Source organism: Beta vulgaris, chromosome 5, assembly GCF_026745355.1.
Source record: "Beta vulgaris subsp. vulgaris cultivar EL10 chromosome 5, EL10.2, whole genome shotgun sequence".
Lineage (NCBI taxonomy): Eukaryota > Viridiplantae > Streptophyta > Magnoliopsida > Caryophyllales > Amaranthaceae > Beta > Beta vulgaris.
Window position 1 is genome coordinate 65,615,430 of NC_079206.1, and position 22,724 is coordinate 65,638,153.

At 35.6% G+C, this 22,724-nt stretch overlaps 3 protein-coding genes across 11 annotated transcripts; 1 reads left to right on the top strand and 2 right to left on the bottom strand.

Annotated features, from left to right (window-relative positions):
* Positions 1-1,736: 1,736 nt before the first annotated feature.
* On the top strand, positions 1,737-6,638 carry LOC104894609 (pentatricopeptide repeat-containing protein At3g22470, mitochondrial). 4 transcript variants are annotated; one of them, XM_057395308.1, is made up of 4 exons: positions 1,763-1,909; positions 2,265-4,293; positions 5,491-5,763; positions 5,879-6,638. In XM_057395308.1, the coding sequence occupies exon 2, from the start codon at positions 2,308-2,310 to the stop codon at positions 3,724-3,726; it is 1,419 nt and encodes a 472-aa protein (XP_057251291.1). In that variant the 5' UTR covers positions 1,763-1,909; positions 2,265-2,307; the 3' UTR covers positions 3,727-4,293; positions 5,491-5,763; positions 5,879-6,638. The 4 variants fall into 4 exon arrangements, with proteins under 4 accessions (XP_048499892.1, XP_057251290.1, XP_048499891.1 ...); XM_048643935.2 differs by having other exon boundaries at positions 1,737-4,293; XM_057395307.1 differs by having other exon boundaries at positions 1,737-4,293; positions 5,502-5,763.
* A 961-nt stretch (positions 6,639-7,599) lies between these two features.
* On the bottom strand, positions 7,600-15,496 carry LOC104894610 (hypothetical protein). Of its 6 annotated transcripts, none has more exons than XR_008969650.1 (5): positions 15,336-15,496; positions 15,030-15,151; positions 11,782-11,851; positions 11,135-11,236; positions 7,600-10,870 (listed from the first exon to the last, which is right to left on the bottom strand). XR_008969650.1 is itself a non-coding variant. In XM_010680889.3 (3 exons), exon 3 carries the CDS (start codon positions 14,583-14,585, stop codon positions 12,288-12,290), a length of 2,298 nt encoding a protein of 765 aa, XP_010679191.1. In that variant the 5' UTR covers positions 14,586-14,754; positions 15,030-15,151; positions 15,336-15,487; the 3' UTR covers positions 12,098-12,287. The 6 variants fall into 6 exon arrangements, 2 of the variants coding, with proteins under 2 accessions (XP_010679191.1, XP_010679190.1); XR_007273998.2 differs by having other exon boundaries at positions 7,600-8,094; positions 15,336-15,494; XR_008969648.1 differs by having other exon boundaries at positions 7,600-11,236; positions 15,336-15,493.
* A 1,335-nt stretch (positions 15,497-16,831) lies between these two features.
* Positions 16,832-22,485, bottom strand: LOC104894611 (fructokinase-1). The gene is made up of 5 exons (XM_010680890.4): positions 21,961-22,485; positions 19,259-19,509; positions 18,799-19,090; positions 18,385-18,537; positions 16,832-17,507 (listed from the first exon to the last, which is right to left on the bottom strand). Exons 1-5 carry the CDS (start codon positions 22,327-22,329, stop codon positions 17,115-17,117), a joined length of 1,458 nt encoding a protein of 485 aa, XP_010679192.2. The 5' UTR covers positions 22,330-22,485; the 3' UTR covers positions 16,832-17,114.
* Between the last annotated feature and the right edge of the window lie 239 nt (positions 22,486-22,724).

The window sequence follows — 22,724 nt, forward strand, 5'->3', positions numbered from 1 at the left end:
GACACCTTTCCAATGACCTCCCATGTCACTAGGAGACATCTCGCGGCATTAAGAGCTCGAACCACGGGAAATTCCGAAAGCGTGTATTATAACCTTTAATTTTGGTTGTTTTGGGACTTCTCCGGGCCTGACCATATTTTCTTTCGAAACGTTACTAGGAAAGCCAACGTGACTCGTAACGTTACGCGGGTGTTTGACACCATTTGTGTTGCCTCAAAATCCTTTAAACACACCATTTGTTCATTTCTCGTGAAACCTAAAACTGCATCGAAATGAACGTAAAGGCATCCACATATTCGTTCCACGCCACAAGACTACTTTCCAATGACCTCCCATTCCCTTAGGAGTCATCCTGTTGCGTTCGGAGCTCGGGCCCCGGGAAAGTTCGAAAACGTGTATTATAACCTTCAATTTTGGTTGTTTTTGGGGACATGTTTGGACTATTCAGGGCCTGGTCATCTTTTCTCCCGAAACATTCTTAAGAATGCCGACGTGACTTGTAATGTTGTGCGGGTCATTGGTACAATTTACATGGCCTTGAAAAGCCTCTAACACCCCATTTGTTCATTTCTCGTCAAATCCAAAATTGTCTCGAAATGAACATAAAGGCATCCACATATTCGTTCCAAGCCACATGAAACTTTTCCAATGACCTCCCAGATCCCTAGGAGGCATTCTGTGGCGTTCAAAGCTCTGTCCCCAGGGAGTCCGAAAGCATGTATTAACCTTTAACATTGGCTGTTTTGGGGACATGTTTGGACTTCTCTGGATATGGTCATATTTTCTCCCGAAACGTTCGTAGGAGAGCCGACGTGACTTGTAACGTTGCGTGGGTATTTCACACCATTTGCATTGCCTCGAAAAGCCTTTGAACACCGCATTTGTTCATTTCTAATGAATTGTCTCAAAATAAACGTAAATGCATCTATATATTCGTTCCAAGTCACTTGACTCCTTTGCAATGACATCCCATGTCCCTAGAACGCACCTTGTGCCGTTCGAATCTCGGGCCACGAGAAAGTACGAAAGCGTGTATTATAACCTTCAATTTTGGTTGTTTTTGTGACAATTTTGGACTTTTTCGGGCTTGGTCATATTTTCTCCCGAAACATTCCTAGAAAAGTCGATGTGACTTGTAACATTACGCGGGTGCTTGACACATTTGTGTTGCCTCGAAAAAGCCTCTGAACACCCGCATTTGTTAATTTTTCGTGAAACCCAAAATTTAGGATTAAATAACTATTGTTGCATTGAAATCTGTTGTAGTTTTGTTTATTACCGACAAAAGATGTATTAGGGCATAGACTATAGAGTCAGCTAAGAGATTTTTAGTTGGGAATATATCATTTTGTGACTGAAGATCATTGAGGCAGGAAACTCGCTAGTCTTTCAACGAAATATATTCCTCCCGAGTTTCGAAAATGGGAAACATGATCTTCATGAGAGTGTCCATGCTAAATATATTTTTAGATTTTTTTTAATGTTATTGATTTACACATCCTAACTTCCATTTCTGTAATCCTGTAAGTGAGGTTTTCTTTTTCCATAATGCAAAGCGATAGCCTCTGGGTTTATTTTTACCAAGAGGGTTGATTATCTGGTGGCTTCTTATTGTATTATGTCTTTTCCTAGATGATAATTTAAATATTTATTGTAGATAACATGATTAAAAGTTGATTAAGATGGTAATAGTATCGTATTATAATAGCAAGAGGTCACAACTCGACCTTAATCGTCTTGAAATATGCAACTAATCTAGATCATGTCATTTTATAAGTCTTACCTGAGAATCATTCGGGTCACTTGCTCTTTCGCTTGCCTTTGGAGCTGCTAATGATGGCTTTCATCAATCAAAGAAGTTTCGCTACTATTGTTTCACAAACAACTTCAATGTCAACTTCTTCGACAGGTAACAAGCTTTCATCTTTATTTTTTGTAGACCCATCTAAACCAACTTTCATTAATCCCAGAACTACTACACTAAATTCAAATCCCAAATCTGAAGATATTAATACCCACTTCTGTAAATACATAAGAACTACTTGCAGAGCAGGTCATATGAGTATAGAACAAGCAAAATCTTTGTTTGATCATATGCTTAACTTGAACCCCACCCCACATATTGCAGCTTTCAATTCTCTGTTGGTTGCTATGGTAAAAATTAAGCAATTTCATCATGCTATTTACTCATATAGAAGGTTAAATATTAGTGGGTTGAATCCCAATTTCTTATCTCTGAATGTTGTGTTGAACTGTTACTGTAGTTTGAAATGGAGTAGTGCCGGTTTTTCGGTTTTAGGGTTGATTATGAAGAAGGGTTTTGAGGCGAATGTGATGACAATGTCCTTTTTGGTTAAAGGGTTGTGTTTGGAGGATAAAATTGGTGAAGCTGTAGGGTTGTTTAGGAAGATGTTGCAATTGGGTTGTGAGCCAGATGTGGTTACTATTGGGATTTTGATCAATGGGTTGTGTAGGACGGGGAATGTCAAAGCTGCGTTGCGGTTGCATCGAGAAATGGGGACCGGAAAACTTGGTTATAGTGTTGAACCCAATTTAGTGTCTTATAGTGCTCTTATTGATGGTCTTTGTAAAGAAGGGTTCGTCCGTAAGGCTAAAACATTGTTCATGGAAATGAAACTTGAGGGAATTTCTCCTGATGTTGTTGTTTACAGTTCTTTGATTGATGGGTTTTGCCATTTTGGGACTTGGAAAGAGGCTAAAGGACTTTTTAAAGAAATGTTGGATCAAGGGATCCGACCTAATGTGGTGACTTTTAATGTGCTAATGAACAAGCTTTGCAGAGATGGCAAAGCGAAAGAAGCAAAAGACCTGTTAGAGTTGATGATGGAGAGAGGGGTGCTTCCTGATACAATCACATATAACTCATTGATAGATGGCCTCTGTTTAGTTGGTAATGTGGATGATGCCAGAGAAGTGTTTAAGTTATTAGCAAGTAGTGGTTGTAATTGTGATGCAATTAGCTATAATACTTTGATTAATGGGTATTTTAGACACCGTGATGCAGATGAAGCATTGAAGTTATATTCAGATATGGTTAACAATGGAGTTCGCCCAACAATTGTAACAATGAATACCTTGTTAACTGGTCTTCTTCGACATGCACGAGTTGAGGATGCGGGCCGGATTTTTGATGAGATAGGAGATCTTGGTCTCACACCAAATTTAGTTACCTATAATATATATTTGGATGGGCTTTGCAAAAACAATTACCTTCAAGAGGCATTGGAACTCTTTCATACCTTGGAAGCTCGTGGATCAAAACTCAGCATTAAAGCTTATAACTGCCTCATTGACGGGTTTTGTAAGGCAAAAAATTTTGAAGTTGCAAACGAGCTGTTCTCTAAATTATCTTCTGTTGGTTTGCAACCAACTGTTGTAACCTATGGAGCCATGATTCACGGGTTATGCATGGCAAGTAAATTAGAAGAGGCTTATGTTTATTTTGAAGAAATGGAAGGAAAAGGGTGTGTCCCTAATGATGTTATATTCAATACACTAATGCATGGGTTCTGTAAGACAAATGAGAGCAAGAGAGTGGTGGAGCTTCTTCAAGAAATGAAGAAAAGAGGTCTTTCACCAGATCTATTCACTGCTTCCATAGTGGTAAATTTACTCTCTAAGACTGAAGATCATAAAGAGTTGCTTAATATGCTACCAACCTTTCCCATGCAAGCTATAACCAAAACATCAACATACAAGTCCTGACCATCTGACTCGGCTGCAAAACTGTCTCTCTTCCTTTTTTCACTGAAAGTGAGACTTGTCTGACTATTGAGTCGCTGCTCTCTCTTGCAGACTTGAGCCTATTTAGTAGTATTTTCAACAAATGGCCATGGCCCCACTACCCACTTGCGGAACAGAACAGCTCACTCTACTTGCAATAGTTGGGCTTGAACTCTCAGTGATATACACTGTATGTATTGTGTATTTATATACACAAACATGCGCATCACATTCACAGACAATATGGCCAGAGTTGATCCGCTGGTATTTGGTAGCTTTCACCTCTACGTTCGGAAGACATTGTCACTATATGTACAAAGGGGCTTTATGCTATAAAGATAGATACCAAGATTCCAGAACAAGACAAAGTGACAAGCAGCACAATTAACAACCTCATTTGGAAGCATTTCGGCTCCTTCGGACATTAGTTAAGCCATTGGACTTACTAAGTGGTGAGCGACTCGAGCAAAAGAGAACAATCGGAAGTTGCTTGTTTGACCTAAGTTGGCATCAGATGATGTTAAGCTGTATCATTTGTCACTCTTGTAGGTATGACATTTTTCTCGCTTTCTTCTCATGGATACTTTGATAATTCTTCTTCTATTTCCGTCCAGAGACTTGCAATACGACCCATAGAAGTTGTGCTAGGAGAAGACTGCTTGATGAATTTGTTAGTCTAATGTGACTTTCTGAGCATTATTTTGTTCTCATTCTGAAAATATTCATTTATGAAGCACAATAACCGTTTTAGGAGACACCATCTGCTCAATCAAAGACAATTATCATACATGTATTGCACGGATCATGTATGTCCATTTTAATTTTCGTGGAACTACTATTTTTACTGCTATTGAACTTGCATGGTTAGCCTTGCGTAATTTACACTGGTTAAGGGATGCGATTAGAATTTAATACAAGAATGCAGGGAGTGTGGTTAGCAAGTTGGCATAGCTATCCTAAGGTGCACGAAAAGCATTTTGAGTCCTAGAAAAATTGTTATGCAAAAAGTTATATAAAGCTAAGTTTAGTAGATGATAGAAATCTACAGTGGTCCCTGATGGGAAGCACACTCTAGAAGATAGTCAAAAACTGAATTGGGTTTCTGGTGCCTGAGCATGATGTTATCCACATGCCTATTATAGCTGGCAAAATTCAGGGCCAAAGAATTCCCAGACGCTGACATAGAGAAGTAGTATTCATCGTACTTGGTGTAAATAAAGCATCGGTACCTTTTTTGCACTCTCAGAAATTTCGTAATAAGGACTTTTGAGGGATCCCCAAAGGGCCCAAATAACTCAATTTTCTCCCATGAATTATTTGTGTCAATGGATTAGTTCGATCCAAAACTTGAGGGGTGTCTTTGGCTTTACGAGAGAAAGCCCGTGAGATGGCAGTAGAAGAATGTAAGTGTTTGTTGTGACCTTCAAGTATTCTTTGAAGTACTTCTTCGGTTTCTTTTTAAGCGACACACTTCTCCCTTTTATGTGCGAACTTTCTGTGAGAAGGGTGTCACTTAAAAAGAAACGTGGAAGTATTATTTTATGCTTAATAATTGCTATTATATGTCAAGGATGGCAAAGCACTAGCATTCATTTAATGAAATGAGATTGCCAGTAGAGTCTAGAGTCTAGACTGGCCCTTGGGTTGCAAAGCAGTGGTGGTTTGGTGTGGCTTTTATGAGCAGTGTTTGCATTACCCTGTTCATCTTAAATTTTTCATGTTATATTCTGTTTTTTTTTAATTGAGGTGTGATCTAGAAGTTGGATGCGTGAAGTGGTGATATTGATCATATAAGAAGTGTCGGTGATGCTCTGGTGATGGCTATATCCTACAGGCATTATGGTGGTGGTGATTGTTTGGTGTGGCTTGTATGAGCAGAGTTTACGTCACCCCGTCAAAGGAGTTTAAATCTTCATAACGCCATAGCAGAGTCTAAAAACCGAATGTCAGCAAAGCACTAATGTCAGAATTCAGTGTAGCTCTTAATTTTCATTACTTTCTTATGCCTTTCAATGGCTGGTAGGTTTCATGCACTACAGTTCATTATTACCATGCACTTCATTACGAATTGTATTGCTTCATTTAGTTCGTATTCAGAGATGAACAACATGACCTGCTTCCTTATTTGATGCAGAATTTTATTCTGAAGAAATGGATTCAGAAGATCATGTTCTATTTGGCTGCAGCCTGCATACGGTGCGAAGGAGATGATAATGCTTGCCATTGAAGATTTGTGAAATGTGATTATGTGATGGTGGTTTGCGATTTCGCGTCCATGGAAAACAAATCCTAAGTTGAGAAAGGTGGTAATTATCTGCAAGCTACAAGTTATTTAGACTTGAAAGGATCACTTCTTCTGCATCATTGGAGTTTTTCATCTCATTCCTTTTTTTTTTTTTTTTTTTTTTTTTGTTGAACAATGGAGCATAATTAGATAGCACTTAAATGTGTATATTTGATCTTGACGGCATGTTTGGTTAGTGATACTAAATTGTGGTAATGATAATGCTTTTTAGTGTAAGTTTGTGAAGACATTTCAATGTTAGCATCCATGGTACTGAAACTTGATGTCAAAACATGTGTTTTCCTTCACAAATTTCCATTACCACCCATTACCACATTCCGAAGTGGTAATTGATGGTAATGAAATTTTAGGAAGAAAATAGTTTTTGGGGACAAAGTAGCATTACGATAGAGGTTGACATGGGAAATGCCTTCACAAATTTGCACTAGAAACCATTACCATTACTACCATTTAATACCATTAACCGAACGGGCCGTGAATGTCTGTATTTACCATGCACTACAGTGCGTTGCTGTGAGCTTGAAACAGTGAAACATTGTACTAACAGGAATCATCAATGAAAAGGTTTTGTACATTGATTAGTTTGCAATGATTAAAGCTGTTTTTTTTTCACTTGAAGACCTCTTAATTAAGATTAGCTAAATTGATTAGCAAATATATATGCCTGCTTAGTATTTTACCTTTGAAGTGTAAAAACAGGCAAATTGAAGATAACTTTGGTTTTATCTAAAATTACGTGCCAAGAAACTTGGTAGCACCAATAAAGAGATAGAAGTAGTAAAAGATTTAAGACTGAAATTCAAAAAAAGATCTTAAAGGTTCTATAAAAATTATTTGTCTCGAAAATTTGAGAAAAACCAAGTATTTCCTCCGTTTTGTGAAATATTACTATAAAAAATCTCACGTAAAAGAGAGAGAAGAGTTTCACTTACTTCAAAATGAAGGAAATATAACTTTTTCTCTATACATCAAAAATTATATACAATTGAAAAGAGAATTTAATTTTGCATTAGAAAGGAAGAAATTACTAGATTATGTAATAATTGTAGGAGTGCTAAAGAGTGTAGGCCTATAAGTAACGTTATCAGTGAGCCTCATTTAGGTTTTGTTTAGGAAAACATTTTAGTTAGCTTTAGGTTCGATTTAGGAAAATATTTTAGTTAGCTTAAATGATTAGGTACTAACATATTTTAGGTGCTAAAATGATTAGTAGTGTTTGGGAGTACTTAAAATAAAATTTCAAGTAGTTAAAATGACTTAAATGATAAGTCAAAATTTTTGCCTTTTCAAAATATTTGATATAAAATAACTAGTTTTTTTTCAATTGACTTATCAGTTTCAGTTTATTTTATTAGCTAATATTACCGAACAGAGCCTTAGTGAATTCATTAATTTAACTGAGGCTTCCTCAAAATGAATAACGTACTTACAAAAAAAAGTTGCTTTGACTTTCCATATTTGGAAGTCAAGCTACAACAAGAATTTCACAAAAAAATCCATATGAATAATCAATGCAGTAAAGACTAACTATTGAACAAAAGTAAACCTCATACTCAAAAGTTTTCACCCACTTTTAATCTTGTTCATAGAAATATAATTAAGTAATTAAAGCTTCTTGTAACATTCAATCTTTGCCAGCAGATGTTTACATTATCTAGAAACTCAAAATATAAATCCTAATAAATGAACAAATAAAAGAATACAAAATCCAAAAGCAGTTGTGAATGCATTTACGTATTATAAAGCATCAAAATTCAAAACCAATAAGTCAGTCATTCACACCTTGCCCCAAATTCACAGTTCTTCACAGTTACAAGCTAAAATCTCGACTCCTTTGTCTTAGGATTAGTCAGTTCTATTTCTCGATGGCGATGGGGCAAGGAAGGGATATAACTCAGCGATGGAGTGTCACCTTGACGTGGTGAAAGTCATCAGTTCGAGTCTGATTATCTCTGAACCCAATGTCCATTTTTCTATTTTGACTTGCTCCGCCTTGAAAACAAGTCTTAACTCAGCAACTAGCCAACTAGTATGGAGATAGCATTCTGAATGAGATAAACAAAGAAAAACACACTTTGATAAGAAAAGCAAGAACTTAATTTGTTTGTAGAAAACTTACTTTGTTTTAAAACCTGCAAAAACTCCGACTAAATTGGATTAGAGCACGGACAATGTCCAAATGGGCACAAAGCTATGCTAACAAGTGTTGTTGTATTTCTAGGATCTCGAATCCTATACTCGTAGTTAAAGCTTGTTAAGATAAAACTTCTCTTTTACCAGCTGATTCAAACACTTGTTTATGTTGAGGGGAATGAAGCCTGGTCCGAAATCATTCATGTTACAACTTGATGTATGAATGACTTCGAGCCACACAACATTCCCCTCAACTTGTCAACCATGATTCATTGTAAGGAAGAGAGGACAATGTTTGTGCAAGTATTTTGAGAAAGATGAAATGAGAATGAGAGAATAAGGTTCTTTTGTGGGGTGATCTTTCCATGCATTATAATCAAGTTCAAGTTGTAAAGGATATCATACCCTTATATACACTTGTAGGTAAGAATAATTTTTCTTATATATTTTGGAACACATGAAAAGAAATACAAAGTCTACTTTTTACAACACCTCATATAATGCCCTTTTCAAGTTTTCACATGTAAAAGTAAGTTATTTAGGTCTTTTAAAATACTTTATAGTAAAATAAGTTGGAAAAATCTGCATGAGAAATTTATTTTGACCTGTTGACATGGAGTTAGTTATTAAGGTCAAAATTCTATTGTTATATTTACATAACCTTTATTGTTATTACCTTTCAAAAATATACTCCCTCCGTCTTATAATATAGTGACTATTTCATTTTTGGTGGGTCAAACTTTAAAATCTTTGACCGAATATTCTCATTTGTATGTATAAAAAAACATATTCATGTGGGATCTTGTTAGATTCGTCTCAATGTGTAGTTTCATAATATCAAATTTTTATATTTTTTTATTAATACGGAATTGAAAATATTAAAAGTCAAAGTTACGGGTTGGAGACCGTGTAAAAAAGAAACAAGCACTATATTATGGGACGGAGGGAGTATGAATTATAATCAAGTATTAAAATCATTATTGTCATTAGGTATTTTTCACTATTCAATATGAATAATTTTTAATAAACATTACTATATATTTTTTAGAATGACAAGCTTTTAAGTACGTACATAATAATATGATTTTTTTGTTTGTTTACAAAGGTCAAAGGGACATTGCTTAGAACAATGTAGATATAATATGTATTAGGTAGGATTTACAAACCTTTTGCTAGGTGACCAAATCTTGTACGTTTTACACCACAGTCAAAGGTGTGCCTCTTCCATAGTTCCTTTTTTTTTTCATATTAGCCATGAAGGCAGTACAAAATATAAAGAAGGAGAAGGAATTCGAACTTATGAGTTCATAACACCTCAATCTTAATTACTAGGCCAAAACATCCTTGATATAATTGTAGGCTATATAATATAGTCTCATTTAATCCTAATCTTAAATTCTTACTTTAATGAATAATTGTCACATTATGTTCCCATCTTTTTCAAATTAAAAGGTCTTACTAAATTTTAGTTATCGAGTAAAAATTAACTCTCTTTAGCACATAGGTTTCTCTACTTCTATCTACCTTCTCTCTCAAAGTTTTTTTTTTTATAAAGAAACTCTCTTCTCTAGCTCATCTGTGTCTAAACCAAATGAACATTATTATCAATTTAAAACGGATAAAATATATAATTGTTCCTTTTTTAGCTGACAACATTTTGATTTTCATATTTGTCGATATACAACTTTGTCCATTAATATATCTAATTATATATTTGTGCAAATTTTAATACGTTAGTTGAAATCTTGTGTGTATATATATATACAACAAATACCTTACGTGCTAAAATTTGTATTGTATATTATTTACATATTTCTGATCAAAGTAAGTACATAAATATTGGTAAAGTGAAAACGTTGCAAGTAAAAAAAAAACGGAGAATATTTTATTTGTAATTCAATAATAAAAGCATAGTATATCTTTTACTTCCCACTAGAATAAAGAGGTGGAGATGATGAGCCTTCATAAACAGGTGAGCATATAAGTCGATGCCAAGCTTGAGTCCCAAGCTCAACACTTTAAAAGCCTTTTTGGAGGTAGACCAAGAGTATAAAAGTCTAAACAAAAGGGGGAAAAAAGAAGTAAATACAGTGGATAATATATAGCTCTTTTCTTTATGTTTTTTCTTTATTATTATTTTAGTAAATATTCTTTTAGAATTTATATACTTCTATGTTATTTATAAGTTATAACTAAATGTGAATAGATATACATGTGTTTTGGTCTAAGATTTTATATTATTGGTACTATTATGAGATTCTTTTGTGCTTCTCATCCATCCTTTTGGGCCTTTGGCAATCAAAAGCAACAACATCGACTATATAGTCTAAGGTCTGTTCTTTTCGACATAAAACAACTGAACTGAAAGTGAACTAAACTAAACTGATTGCAACTGAACTGAAGTGAACTAAACTAAACTGATTGCAACTGAACTGAACTGAATTGAATTAAATTATAACTAATAGATGATAGTTGGAGCTGAACCAAACTGAATTGAACTGATTGCAACTGAACTGAAAATAAACTAGGGAGAACAGTTCCTAAGGATTATAAAGTTTTTCTAGAGGAGAGGGATGAAAATTGAGGGTAGTTTAAATACATAAATGACAAATGTAAATAGCAACAAGACTATAGCATATTAAAAAAAAAATGTCCTACTATTCGGAATTCCAAGTTCATACGTGCTTCCTATCCAAGAACAGATGGAGCAAAGATAGTTAGATTCAGTTCATATTATAACATACAAAAGTTGTAATTAAACCAAGTGTATAAAAGCTATGTAGTCCATGTCCATCATTCTAATCCTTTCTTTAGTAGTGACACAAAGTTTTCTTGTTACTTGATACTAGTTCCCAGATGGTAATTGTATTAAGTGTCATTCATCATTGTGCAAAGCCATATGCTTTAAAAACCATGAGTTTGATACTTATACATGAACTTTGAAGCCCATACCTGCAGGTGAATTGTAGCGCAAGCGAGATCATACACCAGATTGCCTTACTAAGATTGATAGAACATATTGCTGCGATTTCTGCCAATATTCAACTCACATGCCTGTAATTCGGAAAATTTTGACATCAATAAGCAATCAAGCATCATAATAAGGAGCAAACTGTAATCTAAATTTCATTAATCTATATTTCAGGACTTGCTTCATTCGATTCTTTGAAGAACTCGTATCGAACTTATGTTTCCTATGAACTTATGAGCAATTATCTAACCTACCTGATGTAAAACTTGGTTTTTTGAGATTATTAATTAGAAGCTTAACTACGACGACAGCAGTGAACATCTTAGAACTTTCTGAATGAGTTTGGATAAGTTGAATCAGTTTTAATTGGTAAGAATTAGTTATAATACTAAGAGCATGACTACAATTATGCAATGAGTAATGACTACAATATAATTTTTTTTGGCTTTGAAGGATAAAAGCTTGAGAAAGTTTTCTAAAGCTGATAGCTAAGATATGGTCAATATAATAGTTTATACTTCTATCATAGAACAATATAAGCATCAGAGAGTTTCTGCAAACTATGTACAGGGGGATAAAAAGAAAAGTTATGCTCAAGTAAAGCTTTATGAAGTAAAAAAGAGGCAACCTTCTGGATAAAATTCTGCTTCCCCCATACCAAGCATGCTTTGTGACTTCCTGAAAATGAACTTCAAAATCTGGTTCTTGCATGTTAGTTCAAAAGACAGCATATAAACAAGGTAAAACCTTAATTTTCATAATAGCATCTGATATTATTTGCGGTTGCATATCTCGACATGAAAGAAGCAACTGGTGTTATTCAGTATTCACAGCACAAAAAATTTAATGAAGATATGATGAAATTTTAAAAGTAGTTGCTAAATTTGATGATCATGAGAAGCAACTGTTGTGAACATAACAGCGAATTAGGCTAAATTTTAATGTGAACTAAGAATTGAACTCTCGTTGTATTAGAACTGGGAAAAGTATAAAGAGTTACTGGAACATATGCGACGTCATTGCATATGATGAAAGGAAGAGCCTCGTACTAAACTAGACTGAACTATATAAGGTAACTCATAAAAAGTAAAATATAAGAAAAGATGGGACAACAAAATCAAATAGTGGAAATATCTATATAGGAGCTGCACAAGTAGTCCTAAAATGTCCTGTTTGATTGCAGCGGCTACAATGGACAACTCGCTTCACTGGTCCCCTGTGGTCTTCTGGGCGGACCCGCTTTTTCCTAGGACGTGGAGGTGGGCGAAGTGATTTAGGTGGATTCATGATGATCCCAGAAAAATTACTGGTATTACCCTCGTTCCATAGGGTCTTATCTGGAATAGGATGAATTGTCTGAGAGTAAGCCTTTCTGTAAGTCGCAACTGTGAAGCAGTTCTCAGTAAACCGGTGAACGTTCTGCCTACAAGAAATTAAAGCAGCTACAGCATGGGCACATGGCAACCCATATGCCTGCCATCCATGACAAAGGCAACAACGGTTTCTAATATCAACAATATTGTTCCCTTCGTGGGATATAACTTCAAATTCGGCTTCATTAGCTCGAAGAACTTGGTAAGCTCGAGCTTGTTCAATGGCTTCTGCCACTTGTCTTTCTGCATTTGGTACCAGTGTGCTTGTCCATCGCATACTCACCTCACGCCGTTCGTTGAACCAAGTCATGAGTTGTCTTCGTATATTCTCCATCATTTGCACAATTGGAAGAGTGGAAGCTTCAAGAATCCAAGGGCTGACTGACTCAGCCATGCTTGCTGTCAAGTGGCTGAATCTTGTTCCTTCAAAATATGCAGTTGCCCATAACCGAGGTGGAAGCCGTCTAATCCAATATGCTGCATCAGCTGATATTTCCTCAATTTCAAGGATTTTAGTCTCATACTCTATGACAGTAAGAGCACGAGCAGCTTCCCAGAAAAGATTGACCAACATGGTGTTGTTAAACTCTTTTCGAAAGCTTTCACTAAGATGTCGCATGCAAAAGCCATGGAATGCGGTGGGGAAGTTTGCTTCGACTCCATCAACTATACCCTTTTGCCTATCAGACAAGATAGTGAGCCTTGGCATATTCTCTGTGTTCAACTCGAGCAGATTATGCAACTCAGAGAGGAACCACATCCAGTTATCATCACATTCCTCATCAATCACCCCAAATGCTAAAGGGAATAAAGCTCCATCCCCATCAAAACCAGCAGCAAGTAGCAAGGTCCCTAGGTATTTGCTCTTTAAGGCAATCCTATCAAGTCCAAGAAGGGGACGACATCCGTTGAGAAACCCATAAATTGATGCTTGAAATGACACAAACAACCTCTGGAAACAGCCATCCTCTGAATTTCCATAAACTACTGCTATACTCCCTGGATTTGTTCGCTGAATCTGTTCTACATACTGAGGAAGGAGGCGATACCCTTCCTCGAATGACCCACGAACAGTAGCCATGATGCGCTCCTTACCTCTCCAAGCTTGCTTGTACGTCAAAGCAATTCCATGCACCCGATGGATCTCTTCCAATATCTCCTTTGGCTTGCAATTTGGATTTTCCCTAAGTTGCTGCTCAACAGAATTAGCTACCCATTCTACAGTTGCTTGTTGATGCCCTAGATGAGTTAAACCATCACATGTATGATTGTTGTTTAAGGTTCGAATTGAGAATGTCGGAACACCTGGAAGCTTGGCAGCATGGATCCTCCAAGGACATCCCTCGTTTACACATTTGGCAGTGAACCGAGTTTTATCAGACTTAACAGTCTGTATCTCAAAGTGAAGGGCTATGGCTGCGTCTCTAAGTGCCCTTCGACAGCTCTGCACATCCGAAAATTCTTGTCCCACATGTAATTCATGAGTAGGCACAGGAACAAGACATCGCGACTGCAAAATAGGAGCTGAGTAAATCAGCTCGGGCTCCTGAACTTCAAACTCCGAGCCAGAAACCATATCCGTCTCTTCTTGAGTATGGTTGACATGATGTAGATCTAGGCTCCCATCATAATTATGAGCATCTGACAAATCTAACTTATGATTCTCATCAGTTGCAACCAACTGAAGATCATGGTCCTCAACATTATCTTTATCTACCACCTCTTCCGTAGAACTTAGATTTGTAACAACCTCATCTTCATGACTATATCCATCCCCATGATCATAATCACGAGTAACTAGTTGCAATGGACTCATATTCTCCTCATCAATCTGGCTAATCGTCAAATGGTGGTTATGATCATGTGCTACGCCCAAATCATGTTCATGATCCACATCTAACCCAAGATGGTCATGATTATCTTCTAAAGGCAAAGAATTACCATGCCCCAAATCATGAGTTTCACTTGAAATAAATTCATGATTCTGAAAAAATCCATATTCTTGCTTCACTAGTGGAAAACTATGACTTGACCCATTAACCAAATCACGGTTTTCCATGAATACACAGCAGGCTAACAAAGATCACTTACACTATATAGAAAATTACTCCTCCATATCACTCTCTCAGCCGAACTTCGAAAAAGAAACAATTCGATACTCTTTCCTCAACAACAGCCAGAATATTCACTTCATCAAAGCTTGTTTATTTGACAGCATCAACCAACTCCTAAGCAATTTCAAAATTTCAGCTCCAAACACAAAGTTCAAGAAAATGTCACTGAAAAATCCAACACTAATCAAATTACTAACAGCAACACTATCTATATAGAAAAAGAAAAGAAACTTTATTCACGCAGCATTACATATGATCTAAATAAGCTAGGAGTTAAAATTTATCATAATTTTCAAACCCCAACTACACAATTAAGCATCAATTACAGTTAAAAAAAGAACAACATAACCATGTAGTAAATTCCATTAATGGGCACTACAAAAAAATACCTGAAAAATGTGAATTCCAGATTTCCAGAGACAGAAATTGCAAAATTCCTCAATTCTTAATCTGGGTTTTGATTGTAATCCAATAAAAATTCGAACTTTACAAAACCCACCTCAGAAAACACCTGCAAAATTGAAATACAAGCAGAATGAGCCATAGATTTAACAGAAATCACAGATCAAAGAAGCTAAAATTCAGAGAAGATAGCATAAAGTTAGAGAGAAAAGATAGTATATTATCAAAAATATTTGATTTTGGCGGGCAGAAACTAAATTAAAGAAAGACAAAGTTTGAGAAAAAGAAATAACCTTATACTAGTAGAAGGGTAGAGGAAGGGAAGAGATAAATTTGCAGGGGCAAAAGGGCAGAAAAAATATTTGAGCAAAGATTGTGATTTTGTGGGCGTATGAAAGAGGAATTATTTTAGGGCATTACATCAAACTCAAATAAAGGGGGTATTTTTGGGTCATCCAACTACACGGTCCATTTTTGTTCTTTGCTTTACCTTAATTACCCTCGCCAATTTTTGATGCTCTTGAGATTATTTTTCCATCTTGTGATTACTGTAGGCTCTGTTTCTTAATCGATGTATCATATAATATTTTATAATTTATTTTAATTTGTTAATAAGAGAAATGTTGCAAGTATTATTATTGAGTATTACAAAAAAAAATATTTTTTATGTATTAAGAAAGTGAAGTAGTATGATTTATTTACTAACTTTGACCCCAGTTAATTATAATTATGTGAAAATTAATGAAGTATTATTTTTATTGTTATTTGGTTAATTTGAATTTTTTTAAGTATCGTTTTTTTAAAGTAATTTTTAATAATAGATAATTATAGACGCTAAAAGTAGTAGCTTATTGGTTGAATAATGACTTGTAAAGTGAGAAGTCAAGAGTTTGAGACATCTTATATCTTTTTAACTCTTTTCTACTGACATCTAATATCAAACACCTTTATACACTTTCGAAGATTAATATAATTATTGACATATGAATACCCCTTATCTTCAAAAGAAAAATCGGATATCAATATAGCGCACAATTAGTTATAGTTATATATATCACCTAATCCATATTAAATACCAAAATATTTCTCAAATTTAATGCGACAATTTTTTCTTTTCAGCAATGTGGCAAAAGCCTCTACATTTTGTCAATATGGTATTTTAGATGAAGGGGTGTTCGGCAAATGGATTTTTGCTTGGCTTTTGTCTTTTTAGTTTGGTCAAACAACCAAAAATCATGTTTGATTTGTGGCTTTTTTGTTGGCTTTTAAGCCAAATGCTGCTTGGAGTAGCTTTTCCTCTTTGGCCGTTGCCCGTTGGCTTATTAATAATAAGGTTACAGATATACCCTTATGGTATAAGTTGGATGAAAAAGTCAATGTCCATAATGGTCATTTTATAGTGTAACAACCAACAACCAAAGACAATTTCACCAAACATGTTTATAAAATAAAAATAGTCAAACAACCAATCAAACCAGCCAAATAAAACAGCTGACAACCAACCACCAACAGCCAATTATCAAACAAGGCCGAGATCTATCTTTCATGTGACTCGTCACACACTAAAACGATTGTGCAACATTATAAGTAAATCCCATATGGACATTATCAATAACTGCGATTGTCCTTGTCAATAACCCACATATGCATCAACAATAACCTTATTATAACTTTAGGAATTGTTATCAGAGTTCCCATTAGGGATGACAACAAATCGAATCTGAACCAGATCCTTATGGAACTTAATATCTGTAACCTCATCCATGTTGGTTCTGATCCCATCACACCATCAATTAATGATCTATTACATTGCATATAAGAATTTGTATCTCAAATAACATATTTTACATCCTTCTAAATCTAGTTACAAAAATTCAATGAGTCGGTACCATTTCCACCACAATCGATTTCTGCAAATATTTGCAGTTCCATTACAGCATAGAGATGACCACTGCTGATCATGAACAGCCAACCAAAATTCACCCCACCTCTCCCAAAATACAAATGGGGGAAGAGAAGGGATGACAGATGAGGCATGCCAATAATCAATAATTAAGTGTACTAATGAATAATCATGATTCAGAAGAGAAGATTTTAGTGAATAGCTTAGCTAATTCAAGTTTACTCGTCAATTCAGGAATTATTTTTTCTAAAGGTACACATTTCAATTCACTATCTATTTCATTTACTTTCTTCGATAGCAAAGAAAAATCCTGAATCTCCATGCTTTTGTCAAAAAGATCCCTCCAAAATTTATCGTTCTCGTTTAGATCACCGGTCTTGATGAGTTCCATTGTCTTTGTAAAGGTTGCAACATTCCTGCCAGCACCACAGCCCGTAGCTGTAGCAGCACCAACTGCATTAGCTATAGCTAATGTATGGATCATTGGCATCTCGTGCACGAAACCGAATGCTACAGCAGCCACAAAACTATCTCCACAGCCAACAGTGTCAATGACTGTTACCTTCAAGATTCAAGGTGACCATAATTGTCAAACACTAAACTTGAGCACTGCTTTCAAAATTCATAAGACTGCTATGATTAAACAAGATTTTGCATCAAGATAAGGGAAAGGGATAATGGCAAAAAACTACTCCCACAAAACAAAACGAGAAAAATTGTAAACCTTGGAGTTTAAGGATGTTTTTGCTACTAAAGGATATTAGTAGAACGAAAAAGTGTGAGCTACGGGTTAACTTAAAAGGTCATTAACCTAAAGGAGAGGAATTCCCTAGGTTTCTTGGAGTTTCCAAAATGTTCTATTTGGGCGAGGGATATATGGCTTTCAAGAACATTCGCGCAACAGAAGGTTCACATCAATAGCACTGGTTCGTGCAACGAATTTGTAATAATCAAATATCATCAATCTTGAGTGTCTTAGGTGTCTTTATGCAGATTGTATATCTTCACAAAGAGTATAAAGGAAAACACCCTATACAGGAGATGCGCAACAAAGTAATGCGTAAGCAAAAAGAAGAAGGCAAAACATAATAATAGTGAAAAAGAAACTGTCTTCACCTGAATATCAGTATAGGGTATGATTTTTAGAAAGAAAAAATATGCATCCCGTTTCCGGCTGAACATGAAATGTGAGTAATTGCAGCAAATGACTTGCTTAATTAATCCTTGATCAAGGAGAATAGATGTTCAGCATATATAAATAGAGCAGATGATTAAGACAAAGTTCTACGCTCTGAAGGCCCTTCTTTTTTGTGTCAACAGGGTGGCAAAAAAGGTCCAGATATAAAACAACATTAACTGAAACAATGATAATCCTAACACTGGCACAGTCGAGCATAGAAATGACAACCATATATAAAAACCAAAATTTCAGATGTTACCTTATAGGATGGTGCATAAGAGGTTCCAGACAAAGTGATGAGTAATGAACCCTTAGATCCCATTTTAATGATAACCCATTTGGTCCTTGACCCTCTTTTGAGCAACTCTTTCCCAGCTGATATAGGGTTTGCAATGCCAGTCAAGGATTCAGCCTAAATAAAACATTTGTAAACACACATTACATATAGACAGATATGAAAAATGATATAAAATACAGACAGCGCCATGACGTAAAGCATCTATAAAAAGTAAACAAATTCATATCTAAAACCTTCAAGGCTTCAACTTCAACAATCAATTATGCCATAAACAGGCAATAACAATATGAAATTTAGTAGAGAAAGCACTACAGTCATAAATAAGAAAAAAGTAAAAATGCATCAAATAAATTATAGGTATGTTATGAGCTAAACCTCATCAGAAGTTAGAAGAACAACATCACTCATCTTCAAAAGCTCATGAAAAACCATTTGTTCTTCAGGAGTTCCAGTAGACAGAGATTTCCCCTTTGGCCCAGGATCAAAGAACACAGAAGTCCCAGCTTCCACAGCATACCTCAAAGCAGACACTATAAACACAGGGGATAGCTCATCGAATCCATACCCATTGACCACCAAAATCTTAGACTGTTTGATAGCCAATTTTACATCCCTTGACAGGTCAGTTATCCAACTAAAAGCAGGCTCTGCAGTAAAATCTGCTCGGCTGATACAGAAAACACATATCCAATTAACACGTATAGTAAAAAAAAAATGTAACATCAGATAAAGATTTCATCTAGTATATTTCACTTTGAGCTTTCTCAACAGATAATCTACTTTTTGGCATGTAGAACATATTGTTATAAATCTTCTATCTATCCAGAACGCAAACCTGCAAAAACCATGCTTTTGCAGAGGATCCACCAAAACCCAGCAAAGGAGGGTTTTATATGCTTCAGTTGCACTCCTAATGGATTCAAGGTCATCAACCATCTCGACAAAATTGACTCCTTCATTATGTAGCACATCCAGAAGAAAACGCCCGTAGATCTCATTTCCCACATGACCAATAGCGAGGCATCGAAGTCCCAGTCTGGCTGCTGCAATAGCCGTGTTACAGTGACCACCAGCTTCCCAATATTGCTATGGGCCAAATCATATGATCACCAAAGTAAATAAATGATATAAAACCAGATAAACAACTAAAAAGAAGTGTGAGCAATAGATAGGCAGCAGGGCTTATGCAATCTCCAAATTCATATTTATTCTATGTTTTACAAGCATTAACATGCAAGGTTCAAATCGAAAATTGAAGAAGAAAACAAAGCCCTAAAACATCTTGCTATGGGTTTTTTGATGTAACTAAGTGCCAATTAGGCCTAGCTTTTAGGCAAGCTTCTAGGGCAAAAGACAAGAAAATTGACCAAACAATTGAGATACTATAAATTATTTCAGCTTCTAGAAAAGCCCATTGAACTATAATTGTTCTCTAGAAGTAGAAGCTCCACACTCTTGTTTCTCCAAGAGCTTCCCAGAACATAATAAATGGAAGTTTCACACAGACCAGTATACCCCCAAAAAAGCCGTTAAAACCATCTATCGTCATATAAACATCCTAAAATAGATACTCTCATCCTTCACTGCGTTCTTCACAGTTGCCAAATCTAAAATCTCAATCTCTCATACTCTCACCTCCCTCATCTCTCACCTTTGAACTTAACCAAGGTCAAGAAATCATATGGGAAAGGGGACGGTGTTTGAGGTGGTCGTCTGTGTCAGGCTGTCAGCTTTCTAGAGGTGTTGTTGGTGGCAACATGAAGGCGGAGGGAGACAAAGACGAAAGAGTGAGAAGAGAGAAGAGACTAGAGAGAATATGCCAGTTTGGGGTTATGTTTCTGTTGCTGATTGGCGATACCACTAAGATCACTTAAGTGGCAATCTTGGGATGCTTTTGATGAGAGAGGTGGTGCTTGTGAGCTGCACCATGGACGGGCTATACAAAGAATTGAAGCATTTCAGACGTGTTTTGCTGCTAATGGTAGTGGTATTTGGTCCTTTAGGTTATGATTATGGGCTTATTGTTCAGGCAATTATGGTGGTCATGGTGTAGGAGAGAGTGCAAATGTGGCTGTGTTTGGACTGAAGGTTTCAGGTGACCTTTACTTGTGCTGTTGGGTCAGATGAGCTTTTGCATATGCAAATTTACCTGTATCAATGTCATGTATCAATGTATGTACTGCTATCAAACACTGTCTCCAACTACTGTTTTGGGGTTCCACGGGCGTTGTGAGGTTGTTAATAAGTGAAAGAGTGTAGAAAGTGCATCGATCTGGGAAAATGAAAAAAGGCGTATCTTTTTTGGGAATCAAGAAGACACTTGTTTTCTATTTTTAATTGTCTTTTCTAGACTTCTAAATAAGATTGTAAATAGTTTCGTATTCAAAATAATGGTTGATAGTTACCAACTGTAAGATCATAATTACATCGAGATTCTGAAATATACTCCATACATAGATGGAACAGTAGAAATGCAATTGGCCAAAGATGCTAAGAAAATCTTTACAAAACGATTAAGATGTTTCCAAGATCCTATTCTATTCGACAAAACCATCCATCGTCTCAACAGGAAACCTTAAGATACCTCAGACCACAAACCTGAAGTTAGAATGCTATTAACCTCAGAGAATCTTCAATTCACAAACTCAATACACAAGTTTCTCTTTAAAAGGAAGTCCTACACCCTCCACCCACCCACCCCCCTCCCCACCCAAAGGAAAAAGCCCCAGAAGCTCTTTGCGGAATGACGGATTGTAAACCTTAAGGCATAACTCCAAAAAAAACTATCAATTACCAAGGATAATCAAGCTAATCATCAAAAGTTTCAACGCTTCCTAGACAGATGCACGAATTATCTATGCCTAAGTGTTTCAAACACAATGCCAGTTCAAATTACACAAGTGAAACAAGCTCAACTTCGCCTTTATTTATCATTCTTTTTCTTTCCCTTAATTCCTCTCCTTCTCAGAAAAAAATAAATTAAACGATCAACTGAGATTCCAATATCTTCATTTTCCAAATGACACATTTACAATGATATTCAGCTCAATACATTAAAAACTAAAACCAACTAATCAAAGGGACAACAAACCAACCTATTTATAAAGCACAACCATTATAAATATAAGTAAAATTAAATTAAAATTTTCCTCCTTACTTTCCTTTCTGGTAAAATAACCTACATATATGTTCCTTATCCAAAATAAGATTATACTTCCTCTATTTTTTTAAAAAGTTTTCCATTTCACCTTTACAGTTTCCCAATGCAGAACTTTGACCTTTAATATTTGTAATTATACGCGAGTAAATATTATAAAAAGTTAATATTTAAAGAGTATAGCGAGACGAAACTAACAAAATCCCACGAGTATGTTTTCCGTATGAAAAAAAAATAATTAAAGCCCGTCAAACTACATTAGATTAATAGTATTATGACGTACAAACTCAATACATCAAATATTAAAACACACTAAAAATAGGAAAATAAAATAAAAAATTAGAACAAACTTCTAAATTAGCACAAAAAAAAAAAAAAACCTTATCAGGTGGAGAAGAAGACAAAGCGTCCATGTAAGCTTCTCTCTCATCAAGCGGCTTTGGTGGAAGTTGAGGAACATTAAGAACAATGTCGACGCAAAGATTTCCAAGCGTCGCAATATCAACATCTTTAACTCCTACATTTTTCGAATTGGAGCCATTACTGGAAGAATTGAGTGAATAAGAGTGATTATTTACGACGGAAACTTCGATTCCTCTGCAATTAACGATTGAATTTCTGAGGGTCTTTGATGAATTTGAGGAAAATGAAGGGAAATTGGAATTAGGGTTTGAGGGTGGTAGGAGAGAGAGTGAAGGGAAGACATTAGATGAAATTAGGGATTTGGGAGGTGAGATGAGGTGATGCATTCAGAAATTTTGGGGAAGAAATGATTCAATGAAGAAGAAGATTATGAAAAGGGGAAAAAAATTAAGTCTTGAAACGTGTAAAATCGAAACCAAACGAATATGGAAAAGAATTGGGAGTATGTTGCTCTTCTTGAAAATGGAAAGTGCAAATTAGTAGTGGAATGGTATATATTTGGGTGGGCTTTATATTTTATTCAATATTCTCACACTAGAATTTGCATGTTTTATTCTTTCTACATTCCTTTTGGCAAATTAAGGACCCGTCTTAAGGACCCGTCGGTATTAATGTGGTTTTCTATTTTTTGGTTTTTTGATTTTCAAAGTCATATGATTTATGTCTTATAATTAATAAATAAATAATTGGTCGAACTTATTGGGAACATGAATTTTGAAAA